Genomic DNA, 21,658 nt, shown 5'->3' on the forward strand with positions numbered 1-21,658 from the left:
ATAACCCGTATAATGAGATTGTATTTATATTTTATGTGTGTAAAAAGAAGCCATGTAGGTTTGTTTTTGTCTATGTTACTATGTAAAGGCTGTGTGGACCACTTTACATGGACGTGACAATTTAATAGATGTAACAATCGCATACTGCAGTGAAGTTACTAAATGACAAAAACTTTTGATTCCTTCAATTATTTGGTTTTTTTTTTTTTTTTTTTCAAATATTATTTTTCATTTTATATATATATACTCTTAAATTTGGAGTAATTTTTATTTCGCACTTTAAAGTTTCAAAATTTATATGTTATATATAATTTGGATTTAAGCCTTCATGTTTATGTATTGGGATGAAGTGTCCATTAAATGTCACTTCAACTCAAAATGACGTAGTTTTACTATAATTCGCAAATCTTTTGTAAATCTCATTAGCCTATATATAAATAAGCCTATTTGTACTATTCCTTAAAAAAAAAAAAAAAAAAAACACTACAATAGATATATCAAGTGAATTATATATAATACAAAGGTATGCATTGGGAATGTTTGGGGCAAAGAAAGATAGTTTTATTTGGTGGAGTTTTGGGATAAATTATTATTGTAAAATTAGTTTAAGTCGTAATATGATTTAGTTGGGTATTGTATTTTGGAGGGTACAGGTGAAATGAGGATCAAATGTATCAGTTTGTAGGCTTTGCCAATGATATAATGCTTATCTCCTTTAAAATAGAAAGATTTCCATACTTAAGTAATTGGTTTTGTTCTAATTTTTATTTTCATGCTTCTAATCTAATTGATTTTGTTATGATTTTGAATTTCTTACAATTTCTAGTTATATTTTAGTTTATAAACAGTTTATCACTAGCTGATGGTATAGGAATATAAAGGGTAAAAAAAGAAAAAAAAAAAGGAGTCAAGATGAATATTACAATTGACTAATTAAGAGAAATGTTTGATCAAGCAGAGGTTTAGGTTTGAATACATATGATATGCCCAAACCATAAGTGGACTGGACCTGCTTTCTCGGTTCAAATCTCATTCTTTGAGATTCTGGCTAAGCCGCTAAAAGATATGCATAATGTGTAGTGCTTGTGGTGTACGCATTTTTCTTCTTCTTTGTTGTTAACATGACCAAGCAAACTAAGTTATTTTAATTTATAACTTATAGCGTTTGGTTTGCGGTGATGTATCTTTAATGTGATGCACATTACGATGATTTGACATAAAAATTTTTTTTGTTTATTTTATTTTTTCTAACATTACAATTTTTTTAAAATTATGAAATATATCATATTATCTTAACCTCATCACCTTCATAAAGAATGTGATGTTGTATTCTTGTATTAAGATTACAATAACGTAATATTACGGCATAATGTAACATCATGGTGAACCAAACACACCCTTTTTATATTTATTAAATCACAAGTAGAACTAAAATCTCTTAAATTCTATGGGAAAATTCATGTAAAGTTTGATTAATCTTCATTTTTAAAAATATAATTAGCAAATGGATCAAATAAATCGGGTATATGTCTTAAATTTATTGGAATAAAATAAGTTGGTATTCTATATTCCTATGATCTTTATTAGGACTTTGAAGGATAGGGTCAGCTTGAAAGGACTCGTAATTTTTTTTTTTTTTGGCATAAAAAAAATTCTTTAACATACTTTCTAATTTCTTTTTATGTGTTTATTTTCATATAAATAAAAGATAAAAAAACCACTAAAAAATAAATGTTGAATAAAAAAAAATATAGTCGGATAGTTAATTTAGGATAGTCTACTACTATGGTAATTAATTATACAAAAGAAGAAAAATAAAACATGTATACATGTTATACATGAAACATGATAAAAAGTTAATAGAAAACCCAAAAGCCCTCCTTGCATCTATGACTTATTAATTATTTCATATCTTTGGGTTATTTTTTTAAGGCCTTATGACAAAAATTGTGTTCCAAAAATTGGTTCTCTTACACACAATTATGTCAAAAGGCTTTATTTAGAAAAAAAGTTGTGTAAGAGATACAAAATTTGCCTGTTCCACAACTATTTTCACTTTCATATTATGTTAATTTAGTCTATGAATTTAGTAATTTAAGTGGAATTTTGGCTATACTCAGCCCAGAAAAGAAAAGAGAAAAAAGAAAAAAAAAAAAAGAAGAAGACATTTGGCAAGAATTCTACAAATGATGGGTGCTCTCTGCTAGTGCTAGTCATTCCGCTTGTCCAATTGCTGTATCCAGTAGCCCATTGGGCTCGTTGTTACTTGTCCATATGGGTCTACCAAATATCTGTTGGCCCTTTATTTGAGCCCATTCCTCCCGCCCTCCCCCAAATATTTTGAAACAAAATATTGAATTAGGTATTATAACGTATAAATTGAGTTATAAAACTCAGGGCATATATTGTACATTAATAAACTGTATTGATGTCTTTAATGCTAAGATTAAAAAAAAAAAAAAAAAAACTAGAAAAAGCGAAAGACTTGAGAAGATGTTAGTTTGTCATTATGTAATGTATGATTAAAGATGGAAAATAAGTATAAGCCGATCTCTAACTAAGAAAATGATAGAAAGAATTTAATAACAAATATTTATATATGATATATATTTAACTAATAAGTCTCGATAAATAAAAATTTAAATCAGATAAATTTGTACATTAATTAATTAGAATGTGATTGAATAAGAAAAAAAAATTAATTTAATCAGATTTCTTTTAATTTTTGGATTGCTTTGATCATAATGTCAAGTTCTCATTAGTTTAAATTAACATATGAATTAGTATTATTTGTAACTTTAAAAATTAATTTAAAAAAAAAAAATCGAATGTTATCTTTGAAAAATATAGCTTTCAAAACTTTTTTATTTCACTTCTGTATATGACCATAATATGTTCACGGTTTTTTTAATGGATAAACTGAGTCACATTCATTTCATTTTATGAAAACAAAATTATTTCAATAAATATAAGGCTAATTCTTACAGAAACTTGCTCACATCAAAAGATGGAGTTTAGCTTAGGATAAGAGAAAAGTATTCTGTGGTTCAACTATAAGATAAAAATGTTAGAAAACGAAGGCCCCAGTACTATAATATTAGCTATGCAAAAGGAAAATTAGGGGAAAATTACTCTGGTGAAAAATAAGAAGAAAAAATGAAGAGGAAACTCAATGTCTCTAATGATTTTGCATTTGAAACAATTGAAAAGTGGATTAATGAAACAAAATTAAGTTAACTAAGAACACTGATTGCAGCTACTTAATTCTTTGATGAAGACTCCCTTAAGGCTTTAGCTTTAAGCATTGTGCAAAGAGATGATCACCTTAAGCAATTTATTACCACTATGACCACTATTGCGCCTATAATTGCTATCTCTAATCCTAACTGCTTACAATTAATTAACCAGTAGTTTCCACTCCGGATCTTGCAATAATGTTTACTAGAATCATCACCCACTTAATCAATTGAAAAAAAATGGCAAATATTATATATATATATATATATATATATATGAAGATATTTGTTATTATTATTTCTCTCTAATAAACATGTTTTTTTTGAAGACTTACTAGAATAAAAATAGAATATAGGAATAAAATATATCATTTTTCAGAAAAAAATTATTTTAAAGAATAATTATATAAAATAGTCTTTAAAAGAAGGCATTTCCTAGGGAAACAAAATCAAAAAATTGAAATACAAAAATAATGTTACGTTTCTTTTTGAAAATAAATGGTTGTCAAGAGTAACTTGTTCTACTTTGTTTATAAACTAATGCCAAAGGGATTTGCTCAAATTACTAATTTACCATAGAAAAGGTGATTAGGTCTATTTTTGTTTAATTTTTTTTGTGGACCCACCAGAAAGAAACTCACAAAAGAAGATAAGAAAGAAAAAAAAGAAAGAAAAGACAACATAGTAAGTAGCAACCCTGGCATTCGCCAATGACATTATGGCTTATTGCCTAATGTTTTTTAGAGGACTTGGTATTAATAGGTGAGATTAATTTCAAAAGCAACCCTTGGTATTAAGGAAAATAAAAAGGGCTTAGTCTTAGTCCTTAAGACAAAACATTGGGCTTTAGATTAATGTGAAGCTCCCTGCCACAAATATATATCATATAGTTCGGGTTTGTTTAGGATCTGTATATTTTGTTGAAATTGAAAACTTTTTGTTGAAAGTATTGTAGATAAATGTAAACATTAACTAAAATAGTACAATGACATTTATAAATAGTATCAAAAGTGCTGTAAGGCCCATAAATAATAGTAAAAATAAACTAAATAGTAAAATAAGCTGTTTATTTTTAATTGAGAGCCAAACCACATTTCAAATAAGCTAGAGCTTCTGTCCTGGGGGCCAGACTTGAGAAAGTACAAGTAGTGGCAAGTCTTTTTAAACAATTAGATGGGCACAGCAAACAGCAGTCCATGTTTGTTTAAACTTTAAAAGCCAAAGCTAAAGCTGTACAATATACAATACTTCTCTCTCAAGTCTAAACACAAGTACACAACAACAATCATCTCCCCCACCTCTAAAAAGTCATACACTTCTTCTCTATAGTCTATACTATACGCATGATGATGATAACAATAATAATAATATCAGGCTTTGTGTCTGTGTGCCCCTAATGCCTTCCACTCCTAACTATATATGCTTTTTAATTTTGCCCTTTACTCTTCTAGACACAAGTTCTTTTCTTTTTGACTGTGACACCCTTCTATATTCTTTTCATTTGGCCCCTTTAATACCTTTTGGCCTAAACAAAGCAAAAAAGAAAAAAAAACCAATTGGCATATTTACAACCCCGTTAATCCCCAAACCAAAATTACCAAACTAATTTTTACAAAAAGCCATTAAAAGAACAAATGGGTCTCTGTTCTTTCTTTCTTTCTTTCTACATATGGCTAAATGCACAGATCTGTGGCGTTAAATCCTCATTGTTTTAAGATAAAACCAGGTTTTTTGAAGTGGGTTTCCTTTATTTCCTCAACCTATTTTAGGAAAATTAAGACTTTTGCATTTGTTTACTGCTGATATGGTTCTGGTGTGTGTTTTTCTTGTTCCAATCAGAAAGAACAACTGGGTCTCTGCAAGGAAGTTTCTTACCTTTTGTTAATGGATGGGTCCGTGGATCTATGGATTTGAAAAAACCTCATTTTTTAAAGCTTAAAACTTGTTTTGGTGAAGTGGGTTTTTATAAATTTTTGTGAATATTAATTGGCATTGGAGAGAAAAAAAAAAATCAAGGCTTTTTCCAAAGTTGGAGCAAGGCGTGTGTTGATTTGTTGAAGGAGAGAAATGATTCAGTTGTTGTTCTTGGTTTTGTTTGCTGAGGGTGTTTTGGCATTTCTTCTATTAGTCAAGATTGGGCCTTTGAGAGAGCTTGTGATAAAGAGTTTGGATCAGCTGAAGACTGGGAAGGGTCCTGCCACTGTGAAAACTATAGCTGGTACCATGTCTGTGATTCTACTATCAAGCCTTATGAGCATTGTTAAGATCCAGAACAAGGGTGCAAAGCTTGGAACCATGTCACCCATGGATCAGGTTTTATGGAGGACCCATTTGCTTGAGGCTTCACTCATGGGTATGTCTTCTATTTTTTCCTTCTGTGATTTCTTGTTTGTTTATTTCACTGTTTAGAATTTTAATTTTTCTTTGCTTTTAATGCTGCACAGCAATATGGTTTTAGATGGAAAAAATTGAGGTTTCTAATTAATAGCTTTGATAGCTTGACAAAAAATTATTAATTATGTGGGGTAAGTATGAGCAAAATTAGGCATTTTAATTTCAATTTATTTTCATATTTTCATATTATGTGGAGAAAGTATGATTAAAATGTGTGGACTATTTTGAGATTGTGGTTGAAATATGATAAGAGTGTAGCTCTGTGCCAATGACCCTTAGGTCAGTTGCCACCTCCTGGTCTCCCCAACTTAATGTAGCAAAAAAAAAAGTGTAGCTCTGTGACCAAATTGATGTGAGCCAGGATGTTGAGAAATGGCATGTAATTTTACAATTATGTGTGGCCCAGGAGTAGAGCCAGTAGACTGGAAAAAGTAGGAGTTCTCTTGTATAATTGCAAGGGAAAGAGTAATTATGCTTGAAAGAAAAGTAACTAGAACAAATAGGCACTAAACGTAAAGACTATGCTCAGAGGATGAAGCCGGATAAGTTAAAATCCCCAGCTTGTACTTAAGGTCTTGGTTCTTCACTTAGCCAGAAATATCCCTGTTGGTTGTCAAAAAGATTTATGGCATATAGCGGTTAAGAATTGCTGCTGGATCCCCATTTTTGTATTGACAGTAAGTTATGATCTGTTGATTGCTAGAGAAAGAAACTTTGTCCAGAAGTAGAGTAGGCAAGAGAAATTTTTTTTTTTTTTTTTGATAGGTAATGAGAAATTTTATTTAGAAAAAAGAGCCAACCCAAGTACATTGGGGATGTACTGTGGGGGCAAAAATCAAAAACCAAAATTACAATGATCAAGTAACAAAAAGGGAAAAACAAGAAAAATGTGACAGAGCCACACTCCATACAAGGAGAGTATGTAAGAAAAAGGACTTAATCTCTAGCAAGGACCGTTTCAATCCCTTAAAGCATCTAGCATTTCTTTCACTCCAAATACACCACATCAAGCAATGTGGCACAAGTCTCCAAAAATCTATATTGCAATGTCCCCTGAATTTACCTTGCCAAGACTTAAACAACTCAATTACCTTATGTGGCATAACCTAATGAAGTCCAAACAAACAAAACATTTCGAAGACCACAGCTCAAAAGCTATGGGGCAATGAAGTAGAAGATGATCCATCGACTCTCCACACCTCTTACACATGTAACACCAATCAAGAACAATAAAGAATCTTACCCAAAGAAGCTGACCATGAAAAGAAAACCACCCTTGGAGGAACCTTCGATTGCCACACCAATCTCCAAGGGAAAGAAAGAGTAGGAGGGTAGAAAGAAAGATGAAAACCTCTAACCTCAAAACCTCTACTCCTTGCTGGCTTCCAACAAACCTTATCAGGACCAACCCTCCGCACTTTCCAAGAGTAAACAATGTCCATAAACCGGTCAAAAGATTCTTCCTCCCAATCCTGCGGTGAACGACGAAAATAAAAATTCCAATGAATCATCCCACCAGACCAACACATAACCTTTGCCACTAAAGAGTCCCTTGCCCTACTAAGACAGTAAAGATCTAGAAAAGTGTCTTTGAGAGTAAAATCCCCACACCACACATGCTTCCAAAACTTCACTCTAGTACCATCACCCACATCATACTGCAGGAGTTTAGAGAAGGTCAACCAGCCACTTCTAACCGCTTCTAATAAATCTCCAGAGGCTAACACCATATGCACTTGTCTCCTTTTTCATGCACCAACCACCCCAAACATTCCCATATTTCGCCAAAGCTAAAGCTGAAAAAATTGAGGCTAACACCATATGCACTTGTACTTAAGGTCTTGGTTCTTCACTTAGCCAGAAATATCCCTGTTGATTGTCAAAAAGATTTACGGAATAAAGCAGTTGAGAATTGCTGCTAGATCCACGTTTTTGTATTGATGGTATAGTAATGATCTATTGATTGCTAGCGAAAGAAATTTTTTCCAGAAATAGAGTAGGCAAGAGAGTAAAGAATCAGAAAAGTAAAAAAATAAAAAAAGAGAAAAAGGAAAACAAAAATGAAAAAAAAAATCTTGGGAATTAAGAAACTGTATTTTTATCTGATGAAATAGCACAAGGTATTGATTCCATTCCTAGGCCGTGAGTCTGTATGCTGGTTAGTCATTTGCTGGAATCAATGAAATACTTCACCTTGTGGTTGTTGCCAGACCCCAACTTCTCTTGTGCCCATAGACAGTCCTGTCTTAGAATGGAGTACATCAGGCCAGTTTCATCCAAAAGAGCCCATGTACTATCCTCTCTTGATAACGTTCTATTGGTGTTTCTAATTCTTTTGTTTATATGTTATTCCTTAGGGCTTAATGTGGAGCAGTTGGAGAGAGGAATGTATGCACTTTTGAGGGAAACGAATTATTGATAGTGCAGCTGAAGTAACTATTTTTGAAATCCCTATATGAGTGGCCAATGAGCTCTTGCTCAATTGGCACCTCTTCCCCTTGCAAGTCTAGGTGGAGGGTGAGATCGTGGGTTCAAGACCCATTGGGTCCGTGTGCAAATTACCAATAATAATAATAGAAAGAAATCCCTATATGAGAGGACATTGACTACAAGTCCTTTCTCTTCCCTGAACTTTATTGAATTCCTATCTCATTTGAATTTTAGATGATAGTTTACTTATATTTATTTCTTTTTGGCTCTTCTGTTCTATACTTCCAATGTACATAATGGTACCCCTTTTTGCACTTTTTAAATGAAATTTAGTTGCTTATAAAAAAGGCACAAAATTCTTTTCATGTTTGAAATCTAACCAATTTTTTTCATCTCTAAAATTTAAAAAGTTCTATTTATGTCCTTGAAAATTTAAAATGCCCATGATTTTGTCATTGTCCACTTTTGTTAAGGTTTTTGTTAGCGTGGCCAACAGAATATATGTTTTAGAGATGAAAATAGAAAATGAACTAAATTTCAGAAACAAAATGAATATAATTTAGGTTTTATTTTTGACCCTGAAATATCATCAAGGTTCTAATTTTATCCCTTCTGTCAAACATGCTGGCAAAAAACTTAATGATAGTGGACGGAAGGATGAAATGCAGAACATTTTCAACTTTAAGGATGATAGCATGGGCTATATTCCAAGGATGAGACAGATATTTTAACTGGAAAAGAAAAAGAACCAGGTCTAGTACTAATGCTTTGTTCCTAAACTATTATAAGATTAGTAAAGCTTCTAATTTCTAACCAAAACAATTAAAGCATAACAATTTTGTTTTTTCTTTTTAATTGCGAAAACGCTGGGTTTGAAATTGGTCTCAAGTTCCTAGGGTAGTATTGTTGAAGATTTGAAGCTATATATATGGGTTTTGCTTCTAGGGATTTTCTGGCATTGGTCAAAAGCTACAAGGGGTCAATGACATGGGAAGTGTGTTTATTGAGCCTTTTGGTTGGAGTGTATCTGCAGTAGCAAGAGCTTGAACCTCCCGTGAAGTTTGTAGTAAATCCTAGGAATATTCCTTCCCCATAGTACAGTGGTTTCAATGTTGTTGAGTATGGGATCTTGACTAGCCTGGCTCTCTTAATGTGATTCATTCATAAGTTCTGCTCGGTGATGTATATAATTGTTTGGAATTGGCTTTATGCTTAATCCTTTTACTGATCCATCCAAGCTTGGTTTTTGTTTGAATCTTCGTGAATAGTGAATTGGTTGGTATCTTTGTCCATGGATTTGTTAAGTGAACCATGTATACCATGTGTTTTGTTTCTTATGTGTTCCTAGTTTGTTGAATTCTCTTGATTTCCATGCTTTTTCTGGCAGGATATGAGTGTTTTGTTCTATGTTTTAGAAATTTAGTTAAAATTAATTGTATGATTTGGAAATAGAGGCCAGAAGCCGTAATCTGACTAACGTAAGTCATGAATTTGACCAGTAATGCTCCCTTGTACTTGCACATTATGTTATGTTATGTCACATGTGCAGTACGCCTTTATGTATTAATGAAATTGTTTTAGATTAAATGACCAAATTCACCATTTTGTACTAGTTTAATTATTTAAGACAATTGGTAATTTGTCATGGTATCATTGGGTCATGCCATGTGGGGTTGTGGATCTTATAGCAAGTTGGTCAGGCAGGAGTTGTAGACTCAAAACTAAGTTGCTTTGGAGTATGATGCCTCATTTTCTTATGTGGGTCATATGGAGGGAGAGGAATACACTTACTTTTGAAGGGGGTGAAAGGTGAATTCATGAGTTGAAGCTTTTCTTCCTTCAGACTTTGTTAGAATGGGCAAATGCTTCAGGTTTCGTTACCTTCATGTCTCTTCCTGACATGCTTGGATTGAGTGAGACAGAAAGACGTGATCTTGCAATGGAGGAATGTCGATTATCAGGCCATTTTCCTTTATCATTTGACAATATCTTTCATCACCCTCTCTTATCATTAATGACATGCCAAAAAACGTAGAAAAATGGGCAAATCAACTAAAGACCTCTAAACATAGGAAGCTTGCCTTCATGCCTACACCCTTAGCCAAGTCATCATTCCTCAGACAGTCAATCGCTTCTCTCTTGATCATTATGCTTAGTCACCAACAGCTTCTTATGAAAGGGGAGCTTCTAATTCTTATATATATATATATATATATATACAAGAATTAGAAGCTAAGGGGGCTAGGAATAGCCATCGACCGGAAGCAGTGCAGAAATAGGAGGAGAGCTTGTCTCAGCAAGTGATTGGGCTTGCTACCTTCCTAACCCGCTGACATAGGCATAAGCTGACCTTTTTCAATTTCAATGAAGTTTATTACTTATCAAAAAAATTTATCATGGTATCAAAACAAGAGGTTTTGGATTCAAATCCTGTCTCCATCTTAAATCCCATTTATAGAATTCCCATGTGTTTGGCCCTCATTTAATAAGGCCAGTTTAGGCCACACGGAAGGGAGAGTGTTAGATTAAATGATTAATTCACCATTTTTTAACAGCTAAAGTTTTTAACACAATTGATAATTGATCAGAAATGGTGATGTAACCATGAATACATGAGGATATACTTTGTATTTTCCACTTTTGTAGGCAGTGTTCCTGTGTTGCATCAACAATTGATAATTGATCAGAAATGGTGATGTAACCATGACTACATGAGCATATACTTTGTATTTTCCACTTTTGTAGGCAGTGTTCCTGTGTTGCATTAACTTGAAGTGTGAATAAATGGAGAAGCTTGAGTTAAACTTAAAAACCTATGAGATAATCAAACTCTATTTTATTTTATATCATTAAGGCAAGCCAAAAATAAGCTTCTCAAGTAAATATATGATTGTTTTATATTCACTTCAAGCAAATATCACTGCACTAAATTAACAAGTGATTTTATTTTTGAGAGGAAAATTAATGAGTAATTTAGGATCAATTTATTCCTTATAATTATTTGAACGTTCTAAAAAAAGAAAAGAAAAATCTTTTCTCAACTATGTAAATTTGATTGCTATTTCTTAGTATTATCTGCTGTTCCCCAATTATTATATAAATTACCTGTCACTCTTTTTATTTTTATTTTATTTTATTTTTTCTCTCTCGGACACTGAAATTCAAAGAGAAACTATTGTTTCTATGATTGTCTTAAACTACTTCTATGTACCTGTAATCCAAGGAAACCTTAAGCCCTCCATCAAATGGAAATTTAATGCAGATCTCTAATAACAAAGAGTCCATACCAGCCAAAGTTGCTGCACCTTGACTTACATTTCCCACTTAATGCTTTATCTCCAAAGCATTGATGTTCTTTCATTCATGTCTAACCATGTCAAAGGAACTCTTAACTGTAATGGTTACAACCTGCAGTGATGCTAGATCAGTCTAAAAGTCATGATTAAAAAAATAATTGTTAACTTTATGGTGGAACTGCAGCGTGTATGTACTATTTTGAAAATGCGTTTTAGTCATGGTCATGATAGCCAGAGTGTATGACTAATTGGTTGAAAGGCCACATAACACCTATCATTTATGGCTGATGTGATACCCTGGATTGCTTATATTGTATTTAATTGTTTGAGTGTGTGTGTATTGAGTTTCACATCAGGCACATATTAAGTGGATCTAGGCTATATAAGTGATTACGAGGGGTCTCAATTGTAATTTGACTAGTTCTTTTAGGATATAGCACAGATGTTAATATTTTCCTAGAATAGTGACAAATGGTAGCAGAATGAACCTAGTAATGCTATGTGGCTTGGTTGAACCACAACGTGACGTGAGCCCTGACTAGAATGCCATGGATTTTAAGTGGAGGGAGATTGTGATATCCTAGATTGTTTGAATTGTCTTGATTGATTTGTATCAGTGTGTTGTGTGGCTGTGTGGTGAGTCCCCTATCCGGCATGTGCTAGGTAGATTTATATAAGCGATTATGAGGAGCCCTTTTTGTGACACTCAAAAATAAATGTTAATACATTGTTATTCTAACATCTAAGCAAGATGGCCACACATGTTGTTTGGGAGGAGTCAACCATAAATTTTTTATCAGCACATTACACGGTCATGCAGTGGGTGTTGAACCCATGACCTCACTCATTAAATGTTCCTTCAAAGGATTCCACAGAAATTTCATACCCTTTTTTTTTGGTTGATAATTAACTTATAAAGGAAAAGTTATTTATCTTACTTCCATCAGTTTGATGTGAGGGTTCTGTGGTCACAATATGAAAGGCCAATAAACATTTACAAGAATGTAAATGCTAAATGTTAGTTTAATGCTATTCATTCATTTGCATGTTTGTATATAAGGCATATGTGTGCATATATGTATATGACTAAGGAGTCAATAGTCATTTGGTGCAAAAATAAATTGATAGTGAAGATGCTACCCTACATGTGCAATCTTAATGATCTCAAAAATATATATAGTAAAGTAGGAGCTAGGTGGGATGTCTTGTTTGACATTCTAATATTATAAAAGCTATACAGGGAGGGACTAGCCCCATCTACTTGTGAGGATTTAAATTAGGTGGCTACCTATATGACCATATGCTCATCTAGATTACAAATTGATTGTTGGTGGCTTCTGATTTATGCAAACTATTATTTGGCTTTAGGAAATGACTAGTTTCATTGAAGTTACTGTCTACCGCTTACTTTTGGATGATTGCATTCCTCAAAATTATGAGGTTTACATAACTAAAATCTTGTTTGAATAATGCTGGATGTTTTCTTTCGCCATTGGCTAAGCGATTGAATAATGCAGTTTCATTACATATGTTAATGTAATTTCTTAACATCCATAAAACATAAGTTGTGGTTAGAGGCAACTGTTCTTAGTTTTGAGCGCCGTTTGCCAATTTGAGCTTCTCTGGTTTTGTACAATCACCAATCAGAGCATAGCACATGTTTTGGAGCACGCTGTTCTTATTGACCAAAATACAGCGAGCAATAAGCTGATTGTAAATTTTCCTTCATTAGCAAGAAATGCTTCTCTTGCGGTAATGTATGCTTTAATTTCCTTTCAGATTGGTCCGACCAGTGTTTTCTGAAAGCCTGAATTTGATTTGCAGGTTTTACCCTATTTCTTGGATTCATAATTGACCGTATGCATCACTATCTCCAAAAGCTTATTGGATTGAGGAGTAGCGTGGGAGCTTCAAAAGAGGAAGTTGAAAGGGTTCAGAAGGAAAAGACAGAACTCAAAGAAAAAGAAGAGAAAGCTTCCAAGGAGATAAAGCGGCTGCAAGAAGAAATAGCTTCTCTATCAGAGAATTTGAAGAAGGTGAAGCTAGAATCTGAAGAGAAAGATAAGAGAGTTGAATCTGCTGAAAGCCATGTTGCTGCCCTTCAAAAACAAGCCGCAGACCTACTTCTTGAATACGACCGTCTATTAGAAGACAACCAAAATCTTCAGACTCAGGCTATGGGATATAGATAGGACTTAATTCTAAAAGACACCAAGGTTTAGTCTTGGCAGTTAATTTTGGTCACTAGTGACGTTGATGAAAAGTCCCATGTTTTAAGGAAATGGTCTTTATTTATTCGGCCCTGCAGCCCCTGCCATTGGGAAAGTGGATGGAATAGGTTTGTTTTTTGGTCCACTGTTATTGAAATTTTAGTTAGTCCACCTCAATGTTCTAGTTGATAGCCACTATTCTTCTCTTTCAGTTATCTGGAACAGATATCATAATTTTGTTTACTAATTTTTTCTGTGAGATAAATGTTACTAGTCTGAGGTTTGGTTAAGTATCAGTTAAAAGGGTGTTAGTGATTTAAATACAACAAATGCAAATAGAAAGAACAAAAAAATGAAAGATAAATGTAATTAACCATTGAAAAGAATGAACTAAGTTGCATCAATGGAAGAAGTGATTATGGTAGATTTTGTGCTTGGACCTATCGGTATCCAAGTGTAGAATGCAAAAATACTTGAAAATCTATGCCACCAGACTTATTCCTTTGATAAGAGAAAAATATTTGGGTATCCATTTTTTTTTTTTTTTTTTTTTTTTTTTTTCTTTGAGGGTATGGTATATTTTCGAATGTTTTAATTTTTATCACATCTTTATAAATATTTAAAAAAAAAAAAAAAAATTAAGACTAAGAACTTGAAATAACGATATTGAACAAATTGGGCACCCTACGGTCCCTACCTCTCATAGGTACCATCGAAGAGCCTTTTGATGAGTAGATGGAAATGTAAGAAAATGGTTGTTTTGATGATGCTTAAAGCTTAATGTGTTCTCTCTCATTTTTGTAATATGATTTTCCACAAAATCATCTTATCAAAGTTGTCGTTACTAACTTACTATCGGGAAATTATGAAAAATATGAGTAGTTTATCTTCAATTATATAGTATATATAGGGCCAAAAGTCTTATAACTCCCTTAACTTCTCTAAGGAGACCAAGATATTTATAGCATATTAGCATGTCTAGGTGTTATGTATCATGCATCCTAGCATCTCAAGACAACAAGATTCTACAAATAACAAAATTGAGGAATTTTGTGAATTTCATTATATGGAGAGCAAAATTTGACCCCCTAAATATGGTTGTTTATTTATAAGCAATGAAGAATTGTAATAATAATAAAAAAAACAAATTTGAAAGGTGACTTGTACCTTCATTGCCAAAGAAAATGCACATTTGAAAGGTCACTTATGCTGAAACAAATACTCTAAAATGTTGTCAAGGCTCTCTTGTTTTTCTACAAAATTTTCTAGTAAACTTGTTTTTTTTTTCTTGCAATTTTTTCTTGAGTGTATGACCCTTCTTACTCAAGTAAATTCTTCAATAATAGAAAAAAAAAAAAAAAAATTCAGACTAAAAGTCTCACTTATCTCTCACTCAAGCAAGATCTTTACAGAAAGTTGCTTGTCCTTTGCTGGAGCAGAACTTAAATCACTTGAGCAAAACTAAATTTTGCTAGAGAAAATTTAATTCTTGATCAAGTGAGATTTTGAAAAAATTCAATTTAATTTTACATTAAAATTCTATTCTTCAAATTACAGCCATGTATAACTTCAATGTGGTAAAGGGTAGGAAATATCTATCCCAAGATAGATTATAGTATTATAAAAATCTTTTTAAGTGATTACATAATTAGCATGCATTTGACAACAAACAGAAGAAAAACACAAACTACATCACTCTAAATTTATCGTGGTCCATCCCAACAGATTTGATTACATGGGAAGAAGTATATTGTTCATAATCAATGACAATGCTTTCTGTGCGTCCAGTCCTTGCCAGCAACACCAATAACTACTACAACTTCAGTCCTCCCTATTGCAAACCAGCAGAAAGAAATAACACAAGTTAATAAACAAAAGTGGGTCTAGAAATGGACTTATATCTAATTACAAACATCAAGTTTAGATTGAATGAAAACTCAAATGCATATTGACTCAGCCAGAACCACTTCTTAATTAAAGTGACATACATATGAAATCAACCAATGTTTAGTCCAAGGTAATATAGGATACTAAGGATAGTATGTAAACTTTGGAAATTTTGATTGAAAAGAAAGTTAAACAAAGCAAATACATCAATTTGGATATGATAAATTTTTGACTGTTAGAAGTATTTGTCCATCAAAATTTTGAAAAAAATTCTAAATTCTAAATACTTAATACACACACACACACACACAAGATTTTATTAGAATTTTGCCCCCTAGCCCTAACATAGATCTGCCAATGCAGGTGCCATTGCAGGAAATTCTGGAAGCAGGACTGAGTTTACTGAAAGACTCCCAGCAAGCCAACATGTGAGGCCAGCTGTGATAAACCCAACTGGTTGTCCTGATATGATGGGGCTAATGAACTAAGAATATAGGCAGTTTTAGTTTGTAGCATGTCACAAAGAAGGGCTGTAACTCTATGGTGTGGAACATGGTATATTAGTTCAACAATCAGTACCCTAATGTTATATTTACACATGTAATCTTTTCAATTACAACTATGCTTATTTTTTTCCTCAATACTATCAATCATCAATTAATAAAGAAGCCATGTAGTGCCTTACTGTTTGCTTGAACTCTGAGTATTATCACGCTGTTATGAAAAGAAGCCCACACTTCTACACTGCCAAGCTCAGGCAACAACATGCACCTTTCAGCTTCAATGTAACATCCACATCCATTCACCTATATGGAACAACATGATATTGATTTCCAAGTGACAGACAAATGAGACAATGAAAAAGTTTCTAATTCCAAACTGTCATCAAGAAATACCTTAGGCTCTATTTTTCTTAATACAACAAACTTAAAAATAAATCAAACAAAAAAGATGGGTTCCTTTCCCTTCCCCCTGTTTCTTAATACATTATTCTTATTCATCAAACCAAAAAGTTGCATTAGTTTAACTATTGATTTAATTGCGTCTTTACTTCACATATGTATTCAAATATAACAGCATAATGAATCAAGGTCTATTGTATTCAACAAGAAAACTTTGCAAATAATTTCATTGCCTGAATCTACCTATTTCTGTAAAAACTAATTAGAAGAAGCAAAAGGAAAAATGTCTTGAATCTACCTTTGAAATGATTGATGAAGTGAGCAAAAAAATAACACACACATGGTTGGCCTGAGAGAAGGCAACCTCTCTGGTGAAAAACAGCCCTAATTTTCTTCTTTCCTTTTGAATACCAAGAGAGCAACAAGAGTATCTACTTTACCCCACAAAATTAATAATCATGAGTGTGCTATCTGTTGCACATATCTTCTTTGATCCAGATAATGCCACAGTTTCTCCTCACCAATAAACTACAAAGTCCAACAACTTCATCGTATCCCGTATGGGGAAACTAGCAGAAATAAGAATCACAAATTACTGAACTCAAATGAAAGCATATATGCCAATGAATTTAAAAACGAAAAATGAAATATAAAGCTACAGAAAAAAAATCTGTAAAAGGGAGAAAAATATCGGTGACTTACAAAAAATTCAGCTGTACAGATTCATCAAAGCCACCACTTTCACTGGGATTTCTCTTCCTCTCAATCAATGTTACATTGTCCTTGTGTGCTTAAATTCCCAATCCAATTTCCCAAATGTGGAATGAATCTTTCAATTAGATTAGAGGTACCTTCTCCATTAGTTCCATTCTCATCCCTATCACACTCATCATGGCTTTCACTCAGTTTTGGTATCTTTTGCTGAATCTTCCAAATCATTTTCATAAGGAGTGATGCTACAGCTGCTGCTGCTGCACCCACGCATAGTTTGGTTCAGATCTTCAATGTCTTGCTCGTATACCCAATGGGCCCCGCATTTTGTAACCTCTAATCCTGGACCTTCGGTTTCAAATCCAATCTCAATTTGACCGAATCCATTAGCATCCATGAACAAATGATTCATGGTTCACCTTTTTCCAATGTTAGTAATAGTAGTGACTAGAGGTAGAGTATTCCCTGCCTCACGTATGGTTTTTCACTCCTCTTGCTTATGCAGTATGGACATGAGCATGATCTGAAGGAGAGGCAGTGTCAACAGCAATCTGCACACCCCCCCCCCCCCCCCCCCAAAAAAAAAAAAACAAAAACAGTTGACAGCTTAAGAGCCAATATATTAGCATAACATTGTAAATATTTTCTAATTTACAACATGGACATCAATAATGACAGCAAGCAGAACTAATCGATGTCCTGTAAAATGGAGCACCAAACCAGAAAACACAAAGATGCTTGGGAAATTAATTGTAGTTATAATATATATATATATATATATATGCAACAAAGTTTCTTTGGCTTTTTCATTGGTGCAGGAGCATCAAAAGGTTTGATTTCAATTACAGCAGTAGCAACAATAATCCAGCAGGAAGGTTAGTTCAGCAGTACATTCAGTCAGCCAGCAGCCTAGCCTAATGAAACTTGTTATTTGCAGCAGCCAGCTGGTGATCACTTAAGGAGATTAACTGAGTGTCTGAGTCTTTGCCAATTCATATGGAAGCAGTTGGAAGGAGCTTGGAGGGCTAGAAGTCTCAGCTGTAACAGTCAAGTTGGAGGCAAGTTATTTAGGCTTGTAACCAAACAGTAGGCTAAAGGTTGCTAGAGAAAAGTAAACATTGAGAACTTTTTGTAATATGTTAGTCAGGATGTTAAGTGGTTATTTAGTCTAGTTCAACAATAGAAAAGATCAGATCAGGTTGATTTTTTGGCTGCACTCTGATACAGCCTCTATAAATAGGCATTTAACTTTCTGTTGTAATCGGTTAGTTTTGAAGTTAATGAAATATGTAGCCTTGAGTGCTGTTTGAGAGAACTAGGTGTTTTTTGCATAGGTGTCATCCACCTATAAGCTTCTATAATCAACTTGCATCCTAATTAATCAACCAAGCCAAAATAGCCACCCTTCTTATCATTCATTTACTGAAGTATGTTCAATAAACCATGAAAAAAACAAAACATTAAGAATATTAAGAACAGTAGTTTTACTAGCATCAAGGCTAGTATAAAGCTTCTCATTATATATACTTTTTTACTTACTAGAAAAAATCATTGTTTAAGTTTAAGAAAATTAAGGAATATTAAGGGCTCATTTAAATCTTGAGGATATATTTTCCAGTGCAGGTGGACATACAGAACAGGTCAGGGACGGACCTAGGAGGAGGCCTGAGCCCCCCCCCCCCCCCCCCCCCCCCCACACACCCCCCAGGGTCCAATTTTTTATTTTTATATATGTATGTATATATATATATATATATATATATTTTATTTTTGTAGTTGAGCCCCCTTCCAAAACTTTAGGCCCCTCTTCTTCCCAATCAACCTAGTTAGTCTAACCCAAATAGCAACTATTCAACCCAAAAAGATAACAAAAACAATAAAAACATTCACAATGGTGATTGTATTTTAGCCCCAAAAAAACTATTTTACCACCAAAGAACCAAAAAAACATGTGTTATTGGAGAAGCTAAAGCTAAATTTTTTGCAACTATAGTAAATTGGTATAAATACCAGTTGACTGTAGCAACTTGTTAAAAATAAAATACAATATTTTATTAAGATTATATCTCTTCCTTTTATTAAAAAACTCAAATTCTCTCTCTTCCTTTATCATTTTAATGAGTTGTTTATATTATTTTAAATGAAGTGATAAAAAAATAGGACTCCTAGCCAGCCTAGTATTAAAAAAAAAAAACATTATTTTGTTTTTGTTTATGTCTTTTTTGGTAGATGATTGCATCTTAATGTATTTAGAAATAACGATTTTGTGCATTTATAAATTTTTAATACTATATGGATACTTATTTGGATTTTTTTTTTTTCCTTTATACTTTGGCCTCCATTAGCTTAAAATCCTGGGTCCGTCCCTGGAATAGGTTGACATACAGAGAATAGTATAAATCATGCACCTGAGATCAATCAATCCAAATTGGGATACTGTCCCATAAAATGTCTGTGGACAGTATCACACAGATTGTATACACAAACAGTATGCTTCTCTCACACAGATTATATACAAAAATGGTATGCTTCTCTCATTTGTTACTTCCTATGACCACTCAAAATAAAGTGAAGTGCTAGTAATCATGTATTCTAAATTCATTTTCTTTTATGTCCGTGCAAATCTAATTCAACTATAACCTACAAATAACAATGATCTCAAACCTCCCTCTTTAAGTTTTCAATGTTTATCCAAAAGAATAGAAAATATATAAATGTAGGCAATATTAATCTATCTAGTTTGGTTACCCATTTTGCAATAAAATTTCCCATTTTATTAAACTTCTTATCTTAGATAACCAACATCCATATCCTACCAATGATTAATCGATAAGGCAAAGTGATGGGGTCCATGATCTAAAATCAAATAGTGATGTCCATAATAGAAGAGCACACATATAATATCTAATCAAAACAGAAAATAACAGATCATGTAGGACAGTTTTCAACTTTGAAAAATTTGATTGACAAGAAATTGAACCGAGCAAATGCAAATTTCATTATATATATATATATATATATATATATATATATATAGGCATTGCGAGAGTAACAAGAGTGCAGATTTTACTCACCAACATAATTGAACAAAAATGATTAGCACACAATTTGTTCCACTCTTCTTGTCTGCTAGTAGTTTGAGAGTTTTTCCTCCCCAACAAAGTCCAGTAACTTCATCAAAGCTACCAAGTTCACTGGGATTCCTCTTCATCACAAATAGAATTACCTTCTGTGCATAAATTCCCAATCCAATTTTCAATTAGATTAGGGTGCTCTATCCACTTTTTGGAAAAGCCACAACAACCAGTTTTTTGTTTGTAGCATGTCACAGAGAAGAGCTGTAAAATCTTACCATTCTACTCAAAAAAAAAAAAAAAAACTCTTTTAAATAAGTCTATTGACAGAAGACTAGGAGGTGGATGACATACCATTAACTTATGAATAGCTCAAAAGTCACAAAGGAAGCAGTGAAAGTAGAGGAAAAATTATTCTTAGTTTTCCCTTTTTCCCTAAGCATGGGATCAACGGATATCTTCATTCTTTCAGGTTATAATTCTCGATTACAACTTCTAGTTCTACTGGGTCATATTACACCATTACAGTTTTGCTTATTTCTTTCCCTAATATGAATTATAAAATAATAAATGAGACCCCATTTGTAAGATAAAGAAGCCATGCAGTGCCTTACTGTTTGCTAGAACTCTGCATATCATCGTGTTTTTATGACTTATGAGACAAAGCCCACACTTCTTTCTTGCAAAGCTTGGGCAAATGTTGGCAACTAAAAGCTTCAATGCAACTGCATTGATTCAACCAATTTGAAAGCGATGCACACCATATATATGATATATAGGACACCCACATCCATTCACCTAGACGGAACAGCATGACATCAGTTTCCTAGTGACAGCCAAGTAAGACGATGAAAAGTTTCTAATTCCAAATTGTCAAAAAGAAATACCTTAGGCTCTATTCTTAATACAACAAACATGAAAATAAAACAATTGTTCTTTAGATGGACAGAAATTTTTGGAACCACAATGTGAATGCTCTTAACTCTTAAGCCACATTAGTTACTGATATGGACAAAAAGAATATTTTGAAAACAGAATCAGATTTTATAGACAAAAATTAAACCAAAAATTAAAACAATGCCACACTTGAATAGAAAAAAAGTGTAATTTTTAGAAGTTTAGAATAGCTCATATTCTATCCAAATTGTAAATGAGTAGACCCCAAACCTCCAGCAAAAACCAATCTCACTCTCCCTCCCTCCCTCCCTCCCACCCATCATGATTCCCATCCACAAACAAAAAACAACATGTTCACTCCACCATCATGGCCCGCTCTTTAACACCCTAACCCCAACTCCTCCTCTCCCACCACCACCACAACCACCACCCTCCTCCTCCTCTCCACCTCAACCCCATAATCACCCGTTGCTCCCTCCTCTTCTCCACCACTTCACTCTCCCTCACCACCACCACTCCGTAACCACCCTCACTAGCCTCTCCTCCACTTGACACCACTATCACCAACCGTATCTTCATGGACTTCAGCCTCTGCCCCACCACTTTCCTCCCCAACACCAA

The 21,658-nt window shown here is 33.3% G+C and overlaps 2 protein-coding genes and 1 pseudogene across 5 annotated transcripts in view; 2 read left to right on the forward strand and 1 right to left on the reverse strand.

The window, feature by feature from the left end:
- The first annotated feature begins 4,542 nt into the window (after positions 1-4,542).
- The window catches only part of LOC126700118 (uncharacterized), a 91,970-nt gene continuing 74,854 nt past the window's right edge, over positions 4,543-21,658 (forward strand). Inside the window, exons 1-2 of one of the 2 annotated variants that reach the window (XM_050398139.1) lie at positions 4,543-5,589; positions 13,181-13,572. In XM_050398139.1, the coding sequence (XP_050254096.1) occupies positions 5,304-5,589; positions 13,181-13,548 (654 nt within the window). In that variant the 5' untranslated portion in view covers positions 4,543-5,303 and the 3' untranslated portion in view covers positions 13,549-13,572. Of the gene's footprint in view, positions 5,590-13,180; positions 13,863-21,658 lie in introns of those variants that run through there. The other variant, XM_050398138.1, reaches the window with a different exon arrangement.
- Positions 8,152-21,658, forward strand: part of LOC126700127 (uncharacterized) — an 88,069-nt pseudogene continuing 74,562 nt past the window's right edge.
- The window catches only part of LOC126700113 (disease resistance protein RUN1-like), a 102,498-nt gene continuing 95,981 nt past the window's right edge, over positions 15,142-21,658 (reverse strand). For 2 of the 3 annotated variants that reach the window (XM_050398127.1, XM_050398128.1), the window contains 3 exons: positions 17,058-17,414; positions 16,139-16,924; positions 15,142-15,397 (listed from right to left, as the gene is read on the reverse strand). In XM_050398127.1, the coding sequence (XP_050254084.1) occupies positions 17,254-17,414 (161 nt within the window). In that variant the 3' untranslated portion in view covers positions 15,142-15,397; positions 16,139-16,924; positions 17,058-17,253. Of the gene's footprint in view, positions 15,398-16,138; positions 16,925-17,057; positions 17,618-20,140; positions 20,296-21,658 lie in introns of all 3 variants that reach the window. The other variant, XM_050398129.1, reaches the window with a different exon arrangement.

The sequence above is a fragment of the Quercus robur genome, chromosome 9, assembly GCF_932294415.1.
Source record: "Quercus robur chromosome 9, dhQueRobu3.1, whole genome shotgun sequence".
Lineage (NCBI taxonomy): Eukaryota > Viridiplantae > Streptophyta > Magnoliopsida > Fagales > Fagaceae > Quercus > Quercus robur.